Consider the following 25,438-nt stretch of genomic DNA (forward strand, 5'->3'; position numbering starts at 1 on the left):
TACATCTGCGACATTTGGACCAAAAGGCAAGGAATAGGAATTAGATGAAAAAATTCGACATTATTAAGTAATATGAACAAAACTTATGGTTTCAGTGCACTTCTCCTTTTTAAAATTCCTTGGATAATTACTAGTTGCGTTTCACATGACCTTATTGCTTATTTCATGATATTTGTGAAATGCAGAACAAAGAGTACTATACGGCGAGGCATAGAAACTATATTAGTCCAAGGACTATCACTTGTGTGGAGAGATATTTATAAGACTCGGTAAAAAGAATGGATCCCTCCAATTCGTTTGAATCTCAAGCATTTGTTAATACTAATCAACCCGACCAAACAGAGACCATCACTTGCATGCGTTGTGATTTCTACAATGCTGCAGCAAAAGGAAATATCGACTTCTTCAAAGCTATCACCGATCAGCCTCTTGACCTCCTACGAACTCCAAATAAAAACACAATCCTTCATATTTACATCACAACTCTTAATGCAGGATCGAAATCAACTCTCAATCCAGGATCAGAATCAACAACAACGCTCAATGCAAGAGCAAAATCAACAACCCTCAATGTAGGATTGGAATCAACAACAACCCTCAATGCAGGATCAGAATCAACAACAAACTTTGTGAAAGAAATTCTTGACATGTGCCCCTCATTGTTACAACAAGCCAATGCCAAAGATGAAACTCCATTGCACATTGCAGCAAGGCATGGGCATAGTGACATAGTGAAAATTCTAATCAAATATTGTGCCCAAACTCTCCATGATCAAGACATTGAAGAGGGGATTGAACCAGTAAAGGAAATGCTTACGATGACGAACAAAGAGAAATACACAGCTTTGCACGAGGCTTACGTAATAATCACCTTGAGGTGGTAAAATTGTTGATTAGTAAAGACCCAAATTTTTCATATTCTGCTAATGATGCTGGTGAGACTCCACTTTACATAGCTGCCGAGAGAGGGTTTAAAAGTGTGTTGTTCGAAATTTTAGACAAATGCAAATCACCAATGCATGGGGGCCCCCTTGGTAGGGCAGCTTTGCATGCTGCCGTAATACAGTTTAACTCAGGTACTACCTATTTATTTTCTCAATGTTCTACTTGCATGGTTAATTTAGTAATTAATGAGTAATGCAGCTTTAATTCTTTAAATTTTATTACAATTTTGATATGTAAATAATTTTGAGATCATATTCTAAAAAATGACGGAACAGCCTTATGATTAGCTTCAAATCATAAATCTTTGGTGATTGCTAGCTAATTGATTGATGAATCAACATGAAAAAAGAAAAACAGATTATAATATTATATATACTTTTGTTAAAAGAAGAAATTACCTCTCCACTTAATAATCATATATAGTTGCAACCACCTTAGGTAGCTGTAGAGAACATAATTTATACTATTTATCAATAAAATTAACTAATTAAGGCCTAGGAGATTAAATAGAACCTTGATGTAATCCATGTTCTGCATTTGCCTGTTACAGTTCAACTCATGAAAAAGATATATATATACAAGAGATTATTGTTAATTTGAATTTTATGAAGAAAGTAGAAACTAAACTTTAATAAATTACATTGAGTACCTTTTTCAATCTCCTGCCAAGTCTTGCTTAATTGTGTCATTTAGAAAATCATTAAATTTAACATATTTAAATTATTTTAGGCATGGTCAAAAGAATTCTTGAAAAAATTGATGGTATAAGTAGAAAAATGGACAATAACAGTTGGACTCCGCTTCTCTTGGCTGCACGTGTCCACTATTATTCAAGCAAAATAGTAAAGCTGTTGTTCGATAAAGATAGAGAAGTAGCATACATGAAAGACACAAAGGGTAGGACACCTCTTCATATTGCAGCTCATCGTGGTTGTGTTGATGCAGTGAAGGTGATTGTAGAAAGGTGTCTAGATTGTTGCGAACTGGTTGATAACAGAGGTTGAAATGTACTCCATTTTGCTATCGAAGGAAAGTGGTGCCAAGAGAAAATCATGGATATTATAATAGAAAATAGGTCTTTCAGCAACCTTTTGAATGAGAAGAATGCCGATGGGGATTCACCTCTTTATTTCTATTCCAATTCCACTTTTTTGCAATCAGCAAACTATTTCATTGGTCACCCTTGAGTCGACAAGATGGCCTTCAACAAACAACACCTCAACGCGAAGGAGATTGCGATGGCTTCAACTGTAAAACGTACACTTGATGAGGTAACACATAATTTCATCTTGCATCGCAAAAAAAAAAAAAAAAAAAAAAAATTACATATTGCTTTTTTTTTTTTCTGTGTTTTGGGTTATTGAGGTGGGGCCATCTAACAATTTTTGAAAACTCCCGCTATTTCAATTTGTCACAACAAACCCCCATCCCAAGAGAGGGCAACACCACCATCACTAATAAACGGTACCAAATCCTTTAATTAGCTTGTATTCTCCATACTTGAAAGAAAAAAACGTTTCATGGAGATGGTGGTTGCCGTTGATTCTATTTTAAGACTCCATAAAAATTCTACTATTTATCACCAACCAAATCTCTTTAGTTTTAGTTTAAGTTTAAGGACCATCCATCTGGTAACTATCACTTTTTGCCTCTCTCATAATCACCCTCCTTTTTCTTTTTCTAAATTTACTATAAGTACTGTTCAATTACATCTAAAATTATAAACGAATATGAAATAATTAACCTCTAAATTATGGAATAAAATCACTCATTTGTATGCTCTCTGAGAAACATATATAGTTCAAATTTATTTATTTATTAAGCATATATAACTATCTGCTTTTGGGGGAAAACTAAATTTTTTTTTTACTTATATTCAATATTAATTTTCTCCTTTTTCTTACACGAATTAAACTTTAGTTGCTTATGAATTTATTAAGAAAAAACAAATCCATAATTAAGTTGATATAGAATTATAATACACTTGAAAATTTCAAATCATGCAAATTAAAGTATTGTTAAAATTTTTTAATGTATTTTAAAATCTCTAAAAATAATTCTTATATTTTGCAATCTTAATTAAATAAGTATTAGTAAATGTCAAAGTATTTTGCATTATCTATCTCATTTAATTCTAAATAATCATTTTTTCTTCCTTGAATAGCATGTTTGTCTTTTCTACTAAATTAAGTGTTATTTAGTGTAGCGTTTTCAAATCATACAATTTGAAAATAATAATAATAAAATAAAATGCAGTTAATAAAAATACAATTTTTAAAAATGTAACTAAGCATTTGTCAAAATCATGGATTGACTTTTTAAAGTGTGTGTTGTAAAAGTAATGCTACATACTCTCACTTCCTTACACCCACTACTTCACATCCATAGGTAGCTTTTAAAATTATAATTGGATTAAAATTTAATAAAAATTTATCCAAAATTTAATGGTGATTTTAAAAGCGACCAATAAATTTGAAAAAATTAATGTAAAAAAAATATGATTGCACCATATTTTTTTTGAGAATCCTCTTTAAGGCTTAAGCCATTGACTTAGTTGGTTAAGTCCTCCGTGACCACGATTGGCCGTGGTCCTCCACAACCATGGAGCTCTTTGGCCTCCATGGCCAAGATGATTGTGGTCTTCGATCATGGTCTCCATGGTCGTGGCCTTCATGGCCCCTTTTGTTATTTTTTGTTTTATTTTTCTTTAATTAACAAAGGTTTCTATTTACAAACACCTGAAAGTCTAAAATTCGTCAAATTGAAAATTGAAGTTTCAATATCAGAAGCGATAAAGCACAAAGCTAGGAGGTCGTAACATAATTTTTCTAAAACCTTACACTATCAATGTGAAAAAATTAATTTTACAATTAATCTTTATATTACCATAACCATGAAGATGATTAAGTTCAAGTTTTTTCAAAATTAGAGAAATTTACAAAATTTAGGCAGCTTAAGAGACAGGGTTGCATGGCTTATCTATTTCTGGTAGGTGAGTCTTGTGTCTTAGAATGTTTTGGACAAATGAGTTTTACGACCCTCTTTGTTCGGTTACCCAAATTTTACATAAATTTGAACGGTCTAAAATACTCAAGAGCCACATCACCTTAATGTAAAAAATTAATGTAAAAAAAATTAATTGTGTAGCAATAATCTTTTTAAAATGCACCATTTTGATTGCACTTTTGAAAATGTAAGCGCAGGGTCTGTCATATTTAGAAAGGGATAAATAGCAAAACAAAATTAAGCACAACGTTCCACCGAGATAATATCTGAAATATAATGTGGGATTTCTCCAATAGAACCTTGCTCCACGGTAAGGGAAAGCGCTTATTTCGCAAGACGATGGGCTACTTCATTAAGATGTCGTCTAATATGGTTAACTTCCCAACTTTGAAGGTCATTTAAGACCTCACGAGCTTCCTCAATAAGATGACCATACCGACTCCAGCTCCTCCCATCTTTCCTGAGAGCCTGCATCACTTGGAAAGCATCGCCTTCCATAACCACCCTATAGAAACAAAAGGACTTACTAGTTAAAATTTAGATCATGAGTATAATTTCCTTTTGAGGAAGTATATGGTTTGGTTTATGGTTCATCATCGGTCTTTCATTCGATTCATTATGAAAATTAAGGAAGATGGATTTAGGGTCCGTTTGGGAGTGCGTTTTTTAAAAAATAATCTGCGTTTTTAAACCAAATCATAATTTTGGAGTGTTTGGGATTGTGATTTTAAAAATGCAAATTTTAAAATCGTGAAAAAATCTGCGATTTCTATAAGTTAACTAGGGGGTGCTTATTTGAAAAAATGCGAATTTAAACCAAAATCACAATTTCTCTTAAAACAATATTTGGTGCAATATTTACCTATTTGGCAATGAAATCGCAATTATATACTAATGTTATCCAAACACTCAATTGATGAAAAAAGTACTTTTTAACATGTTTTACCAAACGCCTATGCGATTTTAAAAAGTAGCGATTTCAAAAACGCAATTTTTAAAATCGTACTTATTGAAATCGTACTTATTGAAATCGTACTCCCAAACGAGCCCTTAAAGTTATAGCACTTTAAAAAAAAAAAAAAAAAAAAGAAAAAAAAAAGAAAAGGTTAATAGTTAAAATAAAGAATAATGTACTTTTTACTATTTTAGCTAATAAAATTTGATGTAGTTACTAATAATGCTCTAACATATAAAGAATAATGTACTTTTTACTATTTTAGCTAATAAAATTTGATGTAGTTACTAATAATGCTCTAACATATATGTGAGGAGCTAAGGGTTCCTATTGAAACAAAATGTGGAAAACTGTTTTGGTTGCTTGATAATGATACCAAAACGGAGCAATTATATTAACATTTATTTTTATTAATGTTAATATTATCCATCATTTATTTGCCCCAAAAAACAGAATAACTAAATTTTGCAAGATAAGGTTTTGATTAACCGAGTTGCCAAACACAGATTCGAGGGTGCGCACTGTATCATACCACAACGGAGAATATCTAGACTGCGCAGCGTGTTGCATTGTCTCACCCAGTTTCCTCAGGGAAAGAGGACCCTCAATCTTCCCCTTCGTTTCTGTATTCCACTACCGCATCTTCCCCAAAGCTCTTTCTGGGTTTCTCCAAAGATAAAACCAGGTTCTTTTTCTTAAACCCTTTGCTGTATTTTGTTTACTTCTTATCAAAATTTGCTCCACTCCACCGGGTTGCTTTTCATTCCCAAAATGACATTTCTTTTATGCACTAGATTGATTATTGGATTATCTTCTTCTTCTTCTTCTTCTTCTTCTTCTGGGTCCTAGTCTCTTTGGTTTAAAGTTGAGTGGTTTCAAGGGTTGTGAAACTTTACTGGCTAGAATTTTTGGATTTAGTTATCTAATAGAATTAGTTTCTTTGCCCAAAAACCTTTTCGAAATGAGAGTATGAAACTTTTAAATCATTGTTTAAGTAAACAGAGCATGTCAAATCTCTTTTGAAGTTTTAATTTTAATGGTTGATAAATTGTTTACAGGTTGAAGCTTCTTAGCTTGGGCATTCCTTATCATTCTTTCTTTTTCTTTGGAGTCATGTTTCAGATCAGTCTCTTTTACCTAATCTTTGGATATGCAAACAAAACTATTTACTTTTCTCCTACTTTCGTGACGTTTGGTTGCTTCGCAGAATTTAACTTTCTCCTAACAATATACTATCATCGCTGTATGACTTAATCCAATGAATTTTAACTCAATGAAATCCGGATCCTATTTTAAAGTATCAATGTCAGTTGTCATCCACCGAAAAAAAATATATGAAATAACTAAATTGCCCATTTCATGCTGAAAAAAATAGTCTTATAACATTGAAAAAAAAATCTCATCAATTCCATTCTCAAATACCCGTTAGGTCGATTTTCAATTTAAAAAGTAGAACAATTTTGCATCTAAACAAATACAATAACTATTGGTTGGCAAGGGCAATTTAGTCGGTTCACATACTTTCCCATCCAAATCAACGGCTGATCTAGATATAGGGAACATTAAAGTTTGTGGGAGTAAAATGATATAAAGTAGTAGTTTGTTGAAAGGAGGACGGGGATTTGGTAACCGTTTATAATCAAATATAAAAAGGTATTTGATATCATTTATTTTCATTTCGAATGTGGTGCATGTTTACTTTGTATATATTATCATCAATTCTAGGGGTGAAAAGGCGGTTAGTAAAATTTGCTAACCGTCTAGGCAGTTAATCGGCGATTCGTAATTAATAACCCTAAGAAAAAAATTAAAAAATAAAGTTATATATATTGTTAGCGGTTTTTCTTCATCGGTTAGCAATTAGTGTGGTTACCGATTAGTAGGCGGTTAATAACCATCCGTCTTTTCACTCCTAATTAATCAATTCCTTTCTAGATTAAGGTGTTTATTGGTAGATTTATCCTGTTTTGTGGGAGATTTTTCACTGATAATTAAATATAAAGTTATGTACATGTCCAGTATTGATGTGGGATAAAAATGACATTTCCGAACAGGCACAAGCTACAAACACGGTTCAGGTAGAAGTAAAACTACTATTACTTTTTTGTTTTTTGTTTTTTTTTTGTTTTTTGCCACTTTATAACTTTTCCTATGAGGCTACCAAGTTCTCAAGTTTGGTTGAGATATTGACTAAGAACATCTCCAACAAGCTTACATTTTCAGAGTACATAAGATTGTGAAAACAAGAATTCACAAATTTGTCTCGTAAAGTTTAACTTCAACTCTTGCTAATAAGAATTTTTTATTTTTTTTTTTATTTTTTTATTTATTTTTTTTTTTTCATATGGGTTGTTTTGAATTGCAGCAAATAAAGCCACCCTGTAGAAGTTTGAGTCTAAATCCATTGAAAATGGGGGGGGGGGGGGGGGGGTGTGGTGGGGGGGTTGGGGGGGACAGAAGATTATGAACAATCAAGTAATTTTCAGCTGGATTCCAAATACCTCTTGCTCTAAACAGTAAACACGTGGATGGCAGAATTTGTGACAAGTGAACCTAATGAAACTTCCCAAAAAGCCTCCAGGCCCATTTGAACAATTTCAATCTGCTGTCTGGTACTTTGCTTGCATCATCATGTCAAATGAGATATACATAACAACGCATAATTTAAAAGTAAAGTGACATACGACCCATTTGAAATTTGAAAAAATAAAACACCTTACTCTTGAAATCGGAAATTAAATCACAAAATTAATCGAAGTTTCTTACCTTTGTTATTTCTTTCTTCTTTTTTTCCCTTCCCCAACTATAACTAGTTGATTCTGTTTTTGGATAGATCGGTTTTATAGGTGACTTTCTAATTGTATAGGCTGGCTTCCTTTCTCTGGAGTTCTGCTTCAGATCAAACTCATTTCCTTCCTGTTTGGATATGCATGCCAACTAAACTCTTTAATGTAGGCTCAGGACAATAATAATTAAAAATAAAAAATAAAAAAATATCCCTTTTTATCACCCATAATTAAATTGTAAACCTAACACAAACCAATCTCAATCTCCCAGCTTATGGTGTGAGGTCAGTTCTGAAAGTATCTTTTAAATTAATGTGGAATAGTTAGTTTCAATTTATTTCTTTTGTTTATTTTTTTAAGACAATTTTCAATGACCTACATCATCAAGATGAAATCTTCAATGTTAAATATTATTCATATGCATGTTTGAAATAGAATTTTTATTTTTTCTTATTATGTTTATTTCTTTGTTAGGATTAGGTTTACTATTACTATTAAGATTATGTTTACTTTATCTACAAGTATTTCTCTTTCATAAATAGGCTAGCTTATGATATAAGACTTAATTGAATTATTATCAAATCAGAGATGAAGAGCTTATCTTTGGGTAGAAGACGAAGACGATTCTCCTTGCAGAATCAAAGACACTGCTTTTTGGTTAATTACTTTATACTTTCGTTGCATCACATCATCCAAAACTTAAAAAGGTACAAGAACTTTTTTTCATAGGATTTGATAAGATGTTTTCACAAGTATTTTAGATAAGTTCAGAGTTATTTTCGTGAAAATAATGATGAAGTGAAAATAATAGGGGAAACAATATAGAGAAAGAACATAAAGAATTTACGGGTAGTTTGGTGTTACACACCTACGTCCACCACGTTGAATATCTTATAAGGATTACATTGTGCTCATTAACTTAATTTGTCTATAATACAAATGTCTCTATTTATAGGGTATTGCATAAATACAAGTATAGTAATCAAATCCCTTTAATTTGATTACAATCCCAATATTTGATTACAATCATCCCATAAATAAATAAAATATTAAATATATAGAAAATATAATATATTTTTTATATATTCTAACAATTCTCTTTATTATTTGTGTGTTTATTTGCGGTAATTAAAGTTACTAACCGCTACTCATTGGTTAACTGCCTAATGAATTTTACTAACCGCCTAGGCGGTTACGGTTATCAATTTTAGCTAATTATCACTAATAGTAACCGCTTTTTCACTCCTAACCCTCACCGACTCACCATGGCAAACTTGCCACCATTTGCCAATTTTTTTTTTTTTTTTAGATTGAAGATGAATGACACAACTTTTTTTTTCTTTCCAAAAACGTATCGTTTAGCTAACAAAGTAATGAGACCCAACTTTCTTTTTTTTTTTTCGAAATTTGCGCTGAAAGTCTAATTTGTGAAAGTGAAAACTAAGAGCATTCCCAATGGAAGAGTCAAAGGTTACTTTTATCTAAAATGACTCTTCAAATATTTAAAAAACCCTATACATTGGATTAGCTAAAAGAAAATGTAAAATAGATATTTGATTGGAAGAGCTAAAAAATAAGCTAAATGTAGCAGTACTTTTCAAGGGAGCTATTTTATTTTTCATTGTCTTTCTCACCTATTTTCTCTTTTTCCCAAATCTTTTCCTACTTTTTCTCTGCATGTTCTTTTCTTTCCAAAATTTTTCTCATTTTTCCTCTCACATGTTCTCTTTTTCTCAAAACTTTTCTTACTTTTAAAAATATTTTAATAGAATAGATAGAAATATAGCTAATCGGATGTAGAGACATTTAAAAATGGCTTAGCTAAACTAGATAAAAGTGAGTTTTGAGAAGCCATTTTACATAAAAATATGACTCCTCCATTGGGAATGCTCTAACAAGTTATTGTCGAAACCACACGACTTTAGTGGTTCTTTTTATTTTTTATAAGTCTTTTTATTTTTATTTTTTCTTGTGTGGACATGTTAAAAAAAAAATAGTTAAAATCTCTCTAAAAATATTCTCGGATTATAAATGGGACATTTGTCCCTTTAATAAAAAATAATAAAATATTATATATATTAAAAAATAATAAAAAATTAAGGGCCCCAAGGGCCAAATCAAAAAAAAAGAAAAAAAAAAAAAAAAAGAAGATTTGGCGCCACCCCAAAGGCTAAATCTTTTTTTTTTTTTCCCCCGGGGGGGAGGGGGGGGGGTTGTGTGCGGATTTGGCCCTGGAGGGTGGCCGGACCACCCCAAGGGCACTTTTTTTTATTTATTTATTTATTTTATTTTTTTATTTTATGGTGAAAGTAAGTGTTTAATAATGTAGAACAACCCCAAAATTCTACATTTTATCGCTTCTCTTATATTTTATATTAACATTTTCTACAATTATTATTTATTTTTCTTAGAACAATGAATTATTACTTGGTCCATGCTACAACACTTAACAGCTCATTAAGTTGGGCCGAGGCCTGAGGACAATAAAGTAATGGATGACAGGAAAATTTGAAACATGTGAAAAAAAAAAAAAATCTGAAATATGACAGGATCGGTGCAATATGTGGTGGTTAAGTCTCTAGCCGAAGGAGTTTGGGACAAAGTCTGAAAGAGAGTAGTGGATGATACAAACTATTGCACGTGGCACGTAGTAGATAATTAAAATTATTTTTTAATTAATTAATTATATGGACACGTGTCAAACCGTGATTAATGTTGACATGGTATTTCGTCACATTTTGGACAAAATTTTGACGGAGGGACCCTCTTCGTCTTTAAGCAAACCAGAATACCTCATGTGATAAAAAGTAAATCCTAAGGATCAAAAAATAAAGAAGTTAAACTACATGTGTGAATAAGAATTTGACCCTAAGAAATATTAACAATTTTTTTTAAAGTTTATGAGAGACATTAAGATTCTAATGGGTAGGGACCAAGGGGCCAAAAAAAAAAAAATTAGCATAGGGGTCAATAGGCAAAAAAAAAATTGATGAGCACTAGATAATATGATAGTGCTCATCAACCATTGAATCAATTTTTATTTTTATTTTTTTAGAAAAAAGTCAAGGACTGATGGGTAATGCAACATTAGCTCAATGGTATGAGAGTGGGATGAAGATGAATATTTAAAATTAAGAGAAAATACCTTTTATCCCTTGAAGTATCTATGAATTTGTAATTTTAACCTCAATATTTAAAAAGTAACACTTTACTTCTCCAAAATATTAATATTAACACTTGACTCCATGATGTACACTTTATCCCTTAAGTATTTTATGTTTACACTTCACCTCTTAAATTGACACTGTACCCCCCAAAACCTAGTTTTGCCTATGGCTTTGCCTCTCTCTTCCTCTCTTATAATCAATCTCTCTTTTCTCTTTCTAAATTTTGTGTAACTATTCAAATGCATCTAAAAATATAAAAAGAAAATGAAATTACCTCAAAATTAATGAATAGAATCACTCATGTGCTCTTTGAGAAAAACAGTTCAAATTGATTTATTGATTAAGCACATATAACTATCTTCTTTTGGGACAAACTAAAAGTTGTACTTGTATTGATTATTAATTTTCTCCTTTTTCTTAAAATAATAAAATTTTAGTTGTTTTTGAATTAAGAAGAAACAAATCCATTATGCATGAAAAATTCTAATTAGAGATTGTTAAACAAGTTTTAATGTATTTTAAAATATCTCAAAATATTTTTTTCTATTTAGTGATCTTAGTTAAATGAACATTATTACATATCTATCTCATTTAATTCTAAATAATCGCCATTTTCTAGTGAGGGTAGTGCCTACGTACCCCTGCACAAGCAAGCTAAAAATTCTTCACAAGTGTCGCCATCTTCTTGTGGTCCGGAGTTGGACTTGCTATAGCAACACTACAAAATTAACTAAATGCACGACGATGAAAGAATTCGACAACTTGCTTGGACGCAATATCTAATAATTAAAAGAGTGGATGAGAATGGAATTGTTAGAAAATCTTTATCCATATTGTGCACCATATATGTGGCTGCATAGGGGACGATTGTTGCAATTTGGATTCCTCTCGTTCTCTTTCTCTGATTTGACAGGATATACAATCAATCAATTCACTAATTAATGATTCCAATTTAATGGCGGCCAGAACACGTTGCAGGAATCTATTGTAGGATAGTTGAAAGAGAGGTTGGAGGTAGAGCCATAGCTTGGCCCATTTTAATCCACAAAATGGTGACAGTGGTAAGGAAAAAACAGTACTATCCCTAGAATTCTATGAAAGGATTAGTCAATTTCAAGTCGTTCCAATTTTTTTTTTTTTTTTTTTGTTCTTTTTAAAATTATCATTAGATTTATAATTTATTATTATTAAATTTTAATCTAATAATAATTTTAAGAATCATATTAATTTTAAGAAGATACAATATAGGATGACATTTAAAATTATTCTTAATCATTATCCCAAACTTAAACAGATTCAAACCCTTTATTTCATAGGATTTGATGTTATTATTTCACTAATATTTTAAAAAAGTTAAGAGTTATTTTCTTTATTCATTTGTGTTTATCTTTTTAAAGTTTTCGAAACTCGTCCATTTTTCTTCTCCTCTCTAGATGTTAAGCAGCACTTATTTAGTGAGAGTAATAAGTGAGGAGATCAGAAATCGGTAAGAGAAGAATAAGTGTTGAGTGACACATCACACATAGTTTGTTTTTTTTTAATAAGATTTTATATACAATGGTTTTAAATTGAAATGTTTTATTAGAAAGAAAATTGTTGTTAAACAGTTAAGTTAAATTTATAATGTTTTAATCATTAAGAGTCTTTTGTTTTAGGTTGCACTGACAATAGAACTTGAGTTTATCAATCTTATACTACTACACCGGAAAATACAAGGCGTAGTAAAGAGTAATAATTGACCTTTTTTTGTGAAAGCACCACTTTTTTTTTAAGTTTAAACTCTCTTTTAAAATAGGAAGCTCAATACATATATAGAATATTTAATTGAAATGTGAAGAAGAATCTGAACTGCTTCAACATAATCTTCGATGAACGAATGAGCCTGATGTTTTGTCTTTTCCAACATTTACTAAGGATCTTTTTGGGATTTTGTGAACATTTTCAAGCTGAAACCTGGTCCAGGTAATACTAGTTGCGATTTTCTTGCCACTTTATAATTTTACCAAGGAAGTTCCAATGTCCGGCCAAAATATTGAGCTTGAAAAGCTTCCATTTTCAGAGTATATTAAGATTCCATTTTATTACGTACATTATCTATCTCATTTAATTCTAAATAATCGCCGTTTTCTAGTGAGAGTAGTGCCTACGTACCCCTGCACAAGCAAGCTAAAAATCCTTCACAAGTGTCGCACTCCGTCACTTGTGGTCCGGAGTTGGACTTGCTATAGCAACTCTACAAAATTAACTAAATGGACGACAATGAAAGAATTCGACAACATGCTTGGACGCAATATCTAATAATTAAAAGAATGGATGAGACTAGAATTGTTAGAAAATCTTTATCCGTACTATGGATTGATATCTAACGAATCACTTGTTTGGGCCCATGATCGAAGAAATGGAATTGTTCCTTTGTTGGTACTTCACTGAACTTCCATAAATTCCAGAAAACCAAGACCAGAAATTTTACATTTTTTTTGTCATTATTTGTTCAAATTCGAAGCTTTTCAGATACATAAAGCATGGCCCTTTAAGGGGTCACAAGTTAGCCAAAAACTACCAAAAACCCAGGATATTTACTTGTGTTTTCTAAATTTAGTTTTTGGGAGAGAGAGGTGAAATAGGAAGGATATTGTTTGTTTCCAAAGGTATTTAATAGTCTTGAGTTTTCAAATGCATCAATATGATCCAATACATATATAATATTATACAGCTGGAATTCGCATGTGTATACACAAAAATGAGTTGATGATCAATTCAGCAAATATTTACCTGATCACTTGTCATCCTTCTAAATGTCAGCACAATCAAATTTTCAATGACAACCCCTCAAAATAAATGAAGAGAAAGAATAAGAACAAGCCATTCTTGGTGGCAATTTTAAGCCTTTTTATGATATCAAAATTATATATTTTCCTTATCATATGATAACGGAATCTAATCATGCAATAATGCCAAAATCTGATCATTATCATGTGATTTACATTTTCTTATATTGTACAATATTTACATGGCCTATAAATAAGCATTTTTATTGTATTATCAAACAAGTAGTCAATACAAATAAGATGTAGTTCGATATATAGATCACTTTCTAGTGGTCTCTAAGCTAATTGAATCACTTTCTAAAGTTTTGTCTTCTCTTTCTCTTACTTTTGCTTTCCTATATTTTACATATTTTATATTTTAATATTTTCAACATGTTATTAGGACACTTTTTGATGGTGAAAGTAAGTGTTTAAGGTAGAACCATTTCTCGGTTCTCTTATTTTATATTGACAGTATTTTCTACGATTATTATTTATTTTTGTTAGCACAATGAATTATTACTTGGTCCATGGACCATGGTAAAACACTTACCAGCTCATTAAGTTAGGCCGAGGCCTGAGGTCATCAATCAAGTAGTGGATGACAGGAAAATGTACATGAAACACGTGGAAAGAAAAACAATATGTGGTAGGTCTTTACTGTCTTTGTCTTACATCTTTTCATTTCTTTTACTTTTCCCCTTTCTTTCAGTTTGTTCATACTTGCTCAAATTATTTACCGAGGTAAAACTCTCTAAAAACTAGTGTGAAATTCAATTTTCTCCTCTAGTTGTTACCGACTTTGCTTCGATCACCCTTGAAGTTGTGTTCTTAGCACAATGAATGATTACTTGGTCCTTGTCTTTATAGGGGGGGGAGGGGGAGGGGAAATGTCAAACACGCGGAAAGAAAAAAAGGGAGTTGGGGAGAAAGTAGTAGATGATTCAATTTTGTTTTTCCGAATTTTGTTTCCCAACTGACGTGGCATCATCCACGTTGCAGGAGATAGCAAAAAATATCAAAAGAAAAGAAGCTTCTCTCTCCTCCCCAAACCTCAAGAAACCCTCTCCCTCCCTCGCTCACCATCCACCGGCGACCTCCGTCGCTCACCATCTCTTGCTCCGGCGCAACGGTTCCGGCATTGGCGAAGAAGAACGGGTTTTGCTCTCCCTCCCTCGCTCCTGTCTCTATCACTCTGGCGCAAAAAATCTCCGGCCACGGGCGAAGGCTCTCTTTCTCTCCATGCGTGAATCTGGAAGGGTCTTTGGCCTCCAGCACGTACACATAGAGCCTCATATCTAGAAAACTTCTCCACCTCTAATGCCTGTGAAACAGAAAACCCAAGTTCTTTAATGGGTTTTAAAGTCGAAGAGAGTGATTGTTGTTGCAGGGGAGAGAGATTTGTATGTGAAGAAGCCATGAGGAAACGTGGATGTGAATACAAAGAAGGAAGTGAGAGGAAAATATGGAAAACTGCAGAGAAAAGAAACTGCATTAATTGGGTTAATTGGTTTTCCGTCTCAAAATTATGATTTGTACTATTCTGAAATTTGATGAATTAGGATTGATACCATTAACAAAGACGTTTACGAAAATTTTAATAACCGATTTTGTGTGCTTTAACTATAACTTAATGCGGTGGATCTGGTGAATGGTAACAATTAATTTGCTAAAGATTTCGTTTTGGAATTATATTGCCATAACACCCATTTGTTGTTGTTCTGTGTGTGTTTTTTTGTCATTTCTTGGATTTGGTAATGGTTGATTCAAACCCGGTTTAGTTTCTAGTAGTTTTTTTTGTCCAAATGAATCAGACAAGGTTTCACGTCTTCTTAGTGCTTGCAAATGTTAGATGTGCTTTGGTGTGCTTGATGCAGATGGCCGGAACTCGTTCTTCTTCGCTGGTGACAGAGATCGCCGGTGGAGGGTAAGCGAGGGAGGGAGAGGGATTTTTGTGATTTGGGGAACGTGAGCTGACAGAGGAGAGAGAAGCTTCTTTTCCTGCGATATTTTTTGCTGAGAAATGCTAGAGATCCGGAAAATTTTCTAGAATTTTAGTTCCCAACTGACGTGGCTGTAGTTAAGTAAACTACAGTTAATTTTTTTTTTTTTTTTTTTTTTAATAAAAAGTAAACCCACTCACCCACCCCACCCACGCATGCTATCCCCTTCACCTTCAGCACGCTTCTCTCTCTCTCCCAAAAATCACGCACAGCACATCACAGTTCTCTCTACCCAACACCAGCAGCATCAAGGTTGGTGCAAAATAATCTCTAAAAGGAATTCATTGGCTCCACAGGAAATAAAGAATACTGCAGATCTGTGAGAAGTACCAGCTGAAAAAAAAAAAAAAAAAAAAAAAAAAAAAAAAAAAAAAAAAAAAATCCCTCTTGTCAACTGCGGGTGTCGCCGAGAGAGAGAGGAGCGTGGGGAGAGAAGCACCGGATGGTGGACGTCAGCTCCGATCTTGTGCAGTGGGTCGGCGTGGGCGTGGGCCTTGTCGGAAGCCAAATGCGTGAGGGTGGGGGAGAGAGAGCAGACCTGTGGTGTTGGGGAGAGAATTTTTTTCTTTTGGGGCCGAAGGGGATAGGTCTATTTCTTTTTTTTTTTTTTTTTTTTTTTTAATAATAGTAACTTAACTGTAGTTTGTTTTACCAACGCCACGTCAGTCGGGAACCTCAATTCGGGAAAACTTTCGGGACGCGTAGCAGCTCTCTTTTTTGCTTTCTCCTGCAACTTGATGCCACGTCAGTCTAGAAACAAAATTCGGGAAAATCTTCAGAATCCTTAGCATTTCTCATAGAGTAGTGGATGAGTACATGAAAAACAATATTCACTGTCTTTGTCTTACATCTTTGACTTTTCCCCTTTCTTTCAGTTTGTTCATACTTGCTCAAATTATTTACCGAGGTAAAACTCTCTAAACACTAGTACGAAATTCAATTTTATCCTCAAGTTGTTACAGACTTTGCCTGCCTATATATTTGGGAACAACGTTGCCTTACTCCACACTACTCATAACCATCTCACCTGCCTTCTTTTCTTTGTTCTTTCTCCAGTGATCATTTCTTTGTTTTTCTTTCATCTACGTCTCCCCATATCACTTTTTCTCTCTTTCTCTCTCTCACACATAGTTGCTCAATCTGGACGTATCGACCTGAAGTGACTTTCATGTCAGAAGCCACGACTTAAGACTATCATCGTCACCATGGTAATTTCATCATATCTCACCGTTTTGCTCAATTACTTAGGATGTTTGAGCTTTTTCTCTCATTTGGTTGTTGGCATTTAGCTATGAAATTTCGCTTGCTTCAGATTGCTGGTGGCGATGTTAGGTGTAAAAAATCGTTAATCGCTTAGGCTGTTAATAATCACCAACTGTACCCTTATATATATAAACGACTTCATTTTAGTGTGTTTGATATAATGTTTTTGTTTTAAGTTTAATGATATTCATCTTTATTCATAATAATAATAATAATAATAATAATAATATTCTTAAGCTTGATTACATTTTGAAGCCATCTAATTATTTAGAAAATGTTGAAAATCATCTAAAACATGCCTTAAAAAAAGGTTCAATGAAAGCCCGAAACACCAAAATAGGCCTAATAGACCCATTTTTAAAAAATGCGGTTATATGGTGCGCTTATGAATTTCAATAACCACTAGCCGAAAGTTATTTTTAACTGCACCTAAGGCGGAACAATTACAGAAAATTCGATAACTCTTTAAAGCGGTTGCAACTAAAGGTAATAATTGCTACCCTGCAGTCGCTTGTACACCCTTTTACTAATATGCATATTTTTTGTGATCATGAGTTGTCATTAGAGTAGCTAGTAGGGCTGAAATAACGAGCAGACCAAGTGCCCTATTCGCTAATCGCTTTTGAAGGTGGTTAGAAAAAACTGTTAACCGCCTAGGACGGTGTGGTTAACGGTTTTATGATTTGAAAAAATCGCTAACCGCTTGTACACCCCTATACTGCATATTTTTTTTGATCATGAGTTGTCATTAGAGTAGCCAGTAGGGCTGAAATAGCGGGCATGCCAATCGCCCTAATCGCTAACCGCTTTTGAATGTGATTAGAAAAAACTGCTAATCGCCTAGGACGGTGTTGTTAGCAATTTTATGATTTGGAAAAACTGCTAACCCCACACACACACACACGGTTTTATAATTTGGAAAAACCGCTAACCCCCCACACACACACACACACATATATATATATATATATGAAACGACATCGTTTTGGTCTTCTTCTTTTTTTCTCTTTTTTCATTTTAAAAAGCAGTTAGTGGTACCGCTTAGCGGAGGTGATTATCCGATTTTACTAACCGCTTAGGCGGTTGTAAGTAGCAGTTTTAGCTAAAAATCACTTATTGTAACAGCATTTTCACCCTTAAATTAGAGTAAGCAGGCAATACTGGAGTATGTGCTACACCTGCAACACTTGGACAAAGGGGAATTGAATTGGATGAACAAATTAGACGTTATTAAGTCATATGAACAAAATTATGGTTTCCTATAGCCATCTATAGACGCCCAGCTGAGAATTTTTTTTAAAAAAATTTCAGATGATCAATTTATGCAATGTCTACAAGGGGATGACATGTTAATTTTCGTGCACTTTCTCCTTTTTAAAATTCCTTGAATTACTATTTGCTTTCCACATGACCTTGTGCTTAGTTCATGCTATATATTTGTGAAGTGCAGAGCAGAGAGTATACGGCGAGGCAAAGAAACTATTAGTAGACGGACCATCACTTGATGGAGAGATATTTATAATACTCTATTCAAAGAATGGATCCCTCCAATTCCTTTGAATCTCAAGCATCTGTTAATACTAATCAGCCTGAGCAAACAGAGACCATCACTTGCATGGATCGTGATTCCTACAATGCTGCAGCAGAAGGCAGAATCGAGTTCTTCAAAAATATCATCAATCATGAGTCTCTACTAACCCCAAATAAAAATACAATCCTCCATATTTACATCACAGCCCTCAATTCTGGATCCAATTCAACAACCCCCAATGCAGTATCGGAATCAACAAAAACCCTTAATGCAGGAACAAAATCAACAACCCTTATTGGACGATTAGGATCAACAACTAACTCTCTGAAAAAAATTCTCAAAATCCGTCCCTCATTATTACGGCAAGCCAATGCCAAAAGTGCAAGAGGATATGGAGGAGGAGATGGAGGAGGATATGGAGGAGGAGGAGCGGAAACAACAACCCTCGATGGAGGAGCGGAATCAACAACCAACTTTGTGGAAGAAATTCTTAAAAAGTGTCCCTCACTGTTATGGCAAGCGAATGCCAAATGTGAAACTCCATTGCACATTGCGGCAAGGTACGGGCATGATGGCATAGTGGAAGTTCTAATCGAATATTGTGCCCAAACTCGCGCCCAAACTCGCCATGATCAAGACCTTGAAGAGGGGATTGAACCAGTAAAGGAACTGCTGAGGATGACGAACAAAGAGAAAGACACGGCTTTGCATGAGGCTGTACGTTATAATCACCTTGAGGTGGTAAAATTGTTGATTAGTAAAGACCCAGATTTTTCATATTCTGCTAATGATGCTGGTGAGACTCCACTTTACATAGCTGCCGAGAGAGGGTTTAAAGATTTGTTGTTCGAAATTTTAGACAAATGCAAATCACCAATGCATGGGGGTCCCCTTGGTAGGACGGCTTTGCATGCTGCCCTATTGCCGCGTTACAGATATTATGAGTATGACACAGGTACTACCTATTTATTTTCTCAATGTTGTATTTGCATTGTTAATTTAGTAATGAGTAATGCAGCTTTAATTCTTTAAAGTTTGTTATAATTTTGATAAAAATTATGTGGTGGACCAAAAATAATAAATTCAGGAAATATATATAAGGACGCTTGATGTCTGGTATAGAAATTCAACAATCATATAATTAAGTTTCTAAATTGAATTATTTTCATAACAATTTTTTTAATAAACAATATGATTATTGTACTTTACATAGATGCCGAGAGAGATATCGTCGTTTCCCTTATTAATTTCACTGTTAGAGGTTCAATCTAAAATATCGTCGTTTTAATTATAAGTTAAGATGTTGGTAATTTGAGTATATAAACCTATCTAACAAAAAGTCATTCTAAACAATGACGGAACAGCCTTATTAGCTTCAAATCATAAATCTTTGGTGATTGCTAATTGATTAATGAATCTACATGGAAAAAGAAAAACAGGTTATATATATATACTTTTTGTTAAAAGACGAAATGACCCCTCTCCACTTAATAATAATTAATAATCATATATAGTTGCAACGAAAGCCACGTTAGGTAGCTGTAGAGAACATAATTAATTTATACTATTTATGAATAAAATTAACAAATTAAGGCCTAGGAGATTAAATAGAAATTTGATGTAATCCATGTTCTGCATTTGCCTGTTACAGTTCAACTCATGAAAAAGATATAATGGAAGGGAGTTGACACAAGAGATTATTAATGTTAATTTGAATTTTATGAAGAAAGTAGAAACTGAACTTTAATAAATTACATTGAGTACCTTTTTCAATTAATCTCCTGACAAGTACTCTTGCTTAATTGTGTCATTTAGAAAATCATTAAATTTAACATATTTAAATTATTTTAGGTGTGATTGGAAGAATTCTTGAAACAATTGACAATATAAGTAGAGAAAAGGACAATAACGGTTGGACTCCGCTTCACTTGGTTGCATACGACGTCTATTCAGACTCAATAGTACAGCTGTTGTTGGATAAAGATAGAGAAGTAGCATACATGAAAGACACAGAGGGTAGGACACCTCTTCATATTGCAGCTCAACGTGGTAACGCTGATGCAATGAAGGTGATTGTAGAAAGGTGTCCAGGTTGTTGCGAACTGGTTGATAACAGAGGTTGGAATGTACTCCATTTTGCTATCAAAGGAAGGAGGAGTTATAAGCTAAACACAATCGTGGATATTATAATAGAAAATTGGTCTTTCAGCAACCTTTTGAATGAGAAGAATGCCGATGGGGATACACCTCTTCATTTATATTCCACTACTTCTTGGACATCATTATTAGCGTTAAAGAAGTTCGTTAGTCACCCTCGACTCGACAAGATGGCCTTCAACAAACAACACCTCAACGCAAAGGAGATCAACGAAATGGATACCGCTTCAACGTTAACTTATAGACAGGTAACGCATACATCTGAACAAAAACTATTACATATTGCTTTATTTTTCTGTGTTTTTGGTTATTGAGGTGGGGCCATCTAACAATGTTTGAAAATCCCCGCTATTTGAATTTGTCACAACCCACCCCCATCCCAAGAGAGGGCAACACCAGCCACCATCACTAACAAACGGTACCAAATATTTGCCTAATTGTATTCTCCATTTATTCAGTGTAAGCTATACACGCCCACACACACAAAAAAACATACTTAATTAATTGAAAAAAAAAAGTTTTAATTGAAAAAAAAAGTTTGATGGAGATGGTGGTTGGTTCTTTTTTAAGACTCCATAAAAATTCTTGTATTTATCACCAACCAAATCTCTTTAGTTTCTGTTTAAGGACCATCCATCTGGTAACTATCACTTTTTGCCTCTCTCTCTCCCTCTCTCATAATCGATCAGTCTCCTTTTTCTTTTTCTAAACTTAGTATAACTGTTCGATCAATTACATCTAAAATTATAAAGGAGTATATGAAATAATTAACCTCTAAATTATGGAATAAAATCACTCATTTATATGCTCTCTGAGAAACATACTTCAAATTTATATATTTATTTATTAAGCGAATATAACTATCTGCTTTTGGGGAAAACTAAAGAATTTGTATTTATATTCAATATTAATTTTCTCCGTTTTCTTACACGAATTAAACTTTAGTTGCTTATGAATTAATTAAGAAAAAACAAATCCATAATTAATTAAGTTGATATAAAAGTATATTACACATGAAAATTTCAAATCATGCAAATTAAGTATTGTTAAAAACGTTTTAATGCATTTTAAAATCTCAAAAAAATAATTCTTATATTTAGCAATCTTAATTAAATAAGCATTAGTAAATGTCAAACTATTTTTACATTATCTATCTCATTTAACTCTAAATAATCATTTTTTCTTCCTTGAATAGCATGTTTGTCTTTTTAACTAAATTAAGTGCCTATTTAGTTCAACGGTTTTAAAACATACGATTTGAAAAAAAAAAAAATAATAATAAAATACAGTTAACGAAAATGCAATTTTTAAAAATGTAATTAAGCATTTTTTAAAATCATGGTTTGACTTTTTAAAGTGTATGTTGTAAAAGTAGTACTACACATAATTGGATTAAATATAATAAAGATTCATCTAAAATTTAATGGTAATTTTAAAAATCACCTATAGGTGTAAAAAAATTAGTATAAAAAAAATTTGAGTATGTGTAGCAATAATCTTTTTAAAATGCACCCTTTTGTTTGCACTTTGAAAATTTAAGGGTGTGATTTATTTAGAAAGGGATAATTGTGTCATTTGGGAAGTTTAATTGACTGTGTCATAAGGCAAGTGTCATGTACCCATACAGAAGTCAACATGGCTTAAGCATGCTCAGCTTTAAGAGTAAAAGTGTAAAGAAATAAATAAATAATGCCATTGCGCGCATATTTTCAGTTTCATTTTTTCCTTTTTCTTTTTCTAAAATATAACACACAGCAAATTTTTTTTCTTTTTCTTGTTTTAAATTCCAATTCTGTCTTTAAACGATTTGAACGTATATATGTTCTTATAATTCTTACATTGCATGTTAATTACATGTTGGTTTTAAAAATTCATAATCTATAAAAACCAATGACGTACAATGTACGTACATTAGGTGCTATAATAGTTTCTACTTGTTTTACTATTTTTTATGTATTAAATGATATATGTTTCTACATATTCTCATTTTTTTATAATTACATTAATTAGGGGCTATAAAAAAAAATAGTGACCATGAGGTATATAAAAATCCATAATAAATGATCAACAGAAAATTGATGATAATAAAAAAAATCCATGCTAAATCCCTTTCAAAAAAAAAAAAAAAAATACTATACATGCTCTTTTTCTTACAAGCTATATAAAAATCCCTACTAATATCGGTATAAACATTACACAGATGTTTAAAATTTGGGCTGAATTGGGTCAACTACCTCAACGAGCAATAACTTTCGAAAACGATACAACAAAACAAAAGGACGAGGATGGAGACAAGAGAGACAAAGACTTAATATCTTTGTTGCGGAATGCAGCTGGACCCCATTTGGTAGTGGCTGCACTGATTACAACTGTGACATTTGCAGCATGTATTACCATGCCTGGGGGTTTCGCGGGTAGTGGAGAAGGTTCACACCCAGGCTCTGCACTTCTAAAAAAAAATACTGCTTTCAAAGCATTCGTTATCATAGATACTATATCCATGGTGTTGTCAAGTTCTGCTGTCTTTATTCACCTAGTAACGCCATTTCGTTTTTACAAAAATTCCAATGACAACCATGGCAAGTATCTTGTCAGGCTGGCCTTCTGCCTCATTTTGGGGGCCATGATAACAATGGTACTAGCATTTGTCACGGGCACATATGCTGTGTTAATGCATTCCTTGGATCTTGCCATTGCCAACTGTATCATTGGCCTAACTTTCTTCGTTGTCCTCTTCCTTGTGTTTAAAAAATTTATTAAAAGATTTATAAGGATGCTACAATTATATTAAGTGAGAAGTGTAGTGTGAATGAGTTTTCTTGTTACTTAATTTGGCATGTTACGAATTGATGATCCATGTATAATACCTTACATTCGATGTGTTTGCCTAAGACATATATAGCTGTTGTATAGTTTCTCGAAATACTATGTGTTTTATGGTAATTTTGATAAGCATCCTAAATCTAGTTGACCTGGCTACCCATACTACTAATAGGCATGCATACGTGGCAGAACTGGGTCACATTCTCAGTTCATGATTACATAAATATTAACCGCATGACAGGAGCTTTTTGTAAAGTTGAATGCTCGATTTAGTGTACTTAATTTTGTAGATTATTTTAGTCTAGTAATTTTATATTTACTTTTCAATGTTTCATATATTGTGTTTGCTACAAATTATATACTATATATAAACTGCACATTTTGCACATTTAACGCCCCAATCAAATGATTAGCAATGCAAATATTTTCTTATTAATTTTTATCTTACAGATTTATTTTTAGTCGTGTCACCAAAATGAGATTTTGAGAATTCTTTTGTTCCATTACTTTGTTCTCTGTTTTGGCTCTTTCAACTAGTATTTATATCTCTTTTGGTCCAATATTACATTGTTCTTATACTATTGAGGATTTTTTTAACTTTAATTTTTATAATAGTACGGCAGTTTCCCTAATTCCATCAAGCTTAAATGATTTTTTAATTTTTTTTTTCTCTTTTAGTTATTTGGATTTGAATATAAGGATCATTGGATAGGTTGATAAATAAAGTGATAATATGTAATTAAGCATATACATATATAATATTTGGTTACTCAAATAGCACACCAGAATGCACCAATACTAATATATCATATCAAGCGGAGATACATTAATTGATGTCATTCTCCTACACATCTTTTGTCAAACTTTTTTTAAAAAATATATTATTGAATTTGTAGGACTCACATATAAGTCTTATAGATTCAACAATGAATTTGCCCATCTCTGGTATGGAGATAAATATGAGATGAAAACCAAGCATTTCTCTATCAGACGTTCGATCAAGTTTGTATTAGTAAATAAAAATATCCATCATTCCGCACACAACATTGTTTGACAAAACATCAGAGTTTTTTCAACTCTTGATCTTGGTTATTTGATAGCAGCAAATGTATACCTTAGTACAAGTAACAATATTGCAAAATAGCACAACAGCAAAAACTAATTAAACTAGTTTGATATATATAATATCCCAAGCCAAATACGATCAAAGGATGTTTTGGTGGTTTGGAGTATATATTGAACCGAAGTTGGAAGGACATTCCCTTTCAAATTCGACTATATATGCACTCAACTAACAAATTAATACGTAAGGAATTCATTTTTCAGCCAAACTGATCACACACACATATATATTTATATAACAGTAAATACTTTTTGTCTCCATCCAAATTATTTCACACTTTATGTCCTGAAAATGACCAAATTGCGTAAAGCCCATGGTAGAAACAGAGCCAAAGAAAGCATACAGCAGGAAAGACAGTTCTCTAGCTCCTATAATCCTATTATGTTAATCTTTTCAATTATATTAGTATTTTGATTAATTAGTGAGCCCCATAATAGGTAAATCTTGCATTATGAACTCCTTTTTCTCAAGAATAAGACAAGTATTACGTATCACATGAATGGCAATTGACAAATACAATAATTCGTCACTTCATCATATATATTCTAAAACATTAATTTCCAGAGATAAAAAGTAATAGATTTTCAAACCGACAACATGATACCCATAAAAAATACTCCATACCCAATTAATTAAAGAGACAACGTAAAAGATAGAGATAGTTAAACAATAATTGAAAAGGCTAGAAAACGATACGATGCAGCTGATTGAATTGCTCGGATTTTATAACAATTACAGAGTAATCAAATAACATAGTTAACATCAAAAACATTTGAATTTCAAAATAAAACTGATAAGCTGTAAGGACGGAACTAGAAATTCAAATAAAAATTTAAGGGCCAAAATAAGAAAAAAAAAAAAAGACAAACTAT

At 32.6% G+C, this 25,438-nt stretch overlaps 1 protein-coding gene and 1 pseudogene across 3 annotated transcripts in view; both read left to right on the forward strand.

The window, feature by feature from the left end:
- LOC132178260 (protein ACCELERATED CELL DEATH 6-like) overlaps nucleotides 1-23,496 on the forward strand; it is a 42,222-nt gene extending 18,726 nt beyond the window's left edge. Inside the window, exons 1-4 of one of the 3 annotated variants that reach the window (XM_088515202.1) lie at nucleotides 15,839-16,877; nucleotides 18,378-19,418; nucleotides 20,315-20,868; nucleotides 22,821-23,496. In XM_088515202.1, coding sequence (XP_088371328.1) covers nucleotides 18,470-19,418; nucleotides 20,315-20,868; nucleotides 22,821-23,411 — 2,094 coding nt within the window. In that variant the 5' untranslated portion in view covers nucleotides 15,839-16,877; nucleotides 18,378-18,469 and the 3' untranslated portion in view covers nucleotides 23,412-23,496. Of the gene's footprint in view, nucleotides 1-15,838; nucleotides 16,878-18,377; nucleotides 19,419-20,314; nucleotides 20,869-22,820 lie in introns of those variants that run through there. The other 2 variants (XM_088515201.1, XM_088515203.1) reach the window with 2 other exon arrangements.
- LOC132178265 (uncharacterized) lies at nucleotides 279-15,597 on the forward strand (annotated as a pseudogene).
- Nucleotides 23,497-25,438: the final 1,942 nt, after the last annotated feature.

Source organism: Corylus avellana, chromosome 4 (genome assembly GCF_965113065.1).
Source record: "Corylus avellana chromosome 4, dhCorAvel1.hap1.2, whole genome shotgun sequence".
NCBI lineage: Eukaryota > Viridiplantae > Streptophyta > Magnoliopsida > Fagales > Betulaceae > Corylus > Corylus avellana.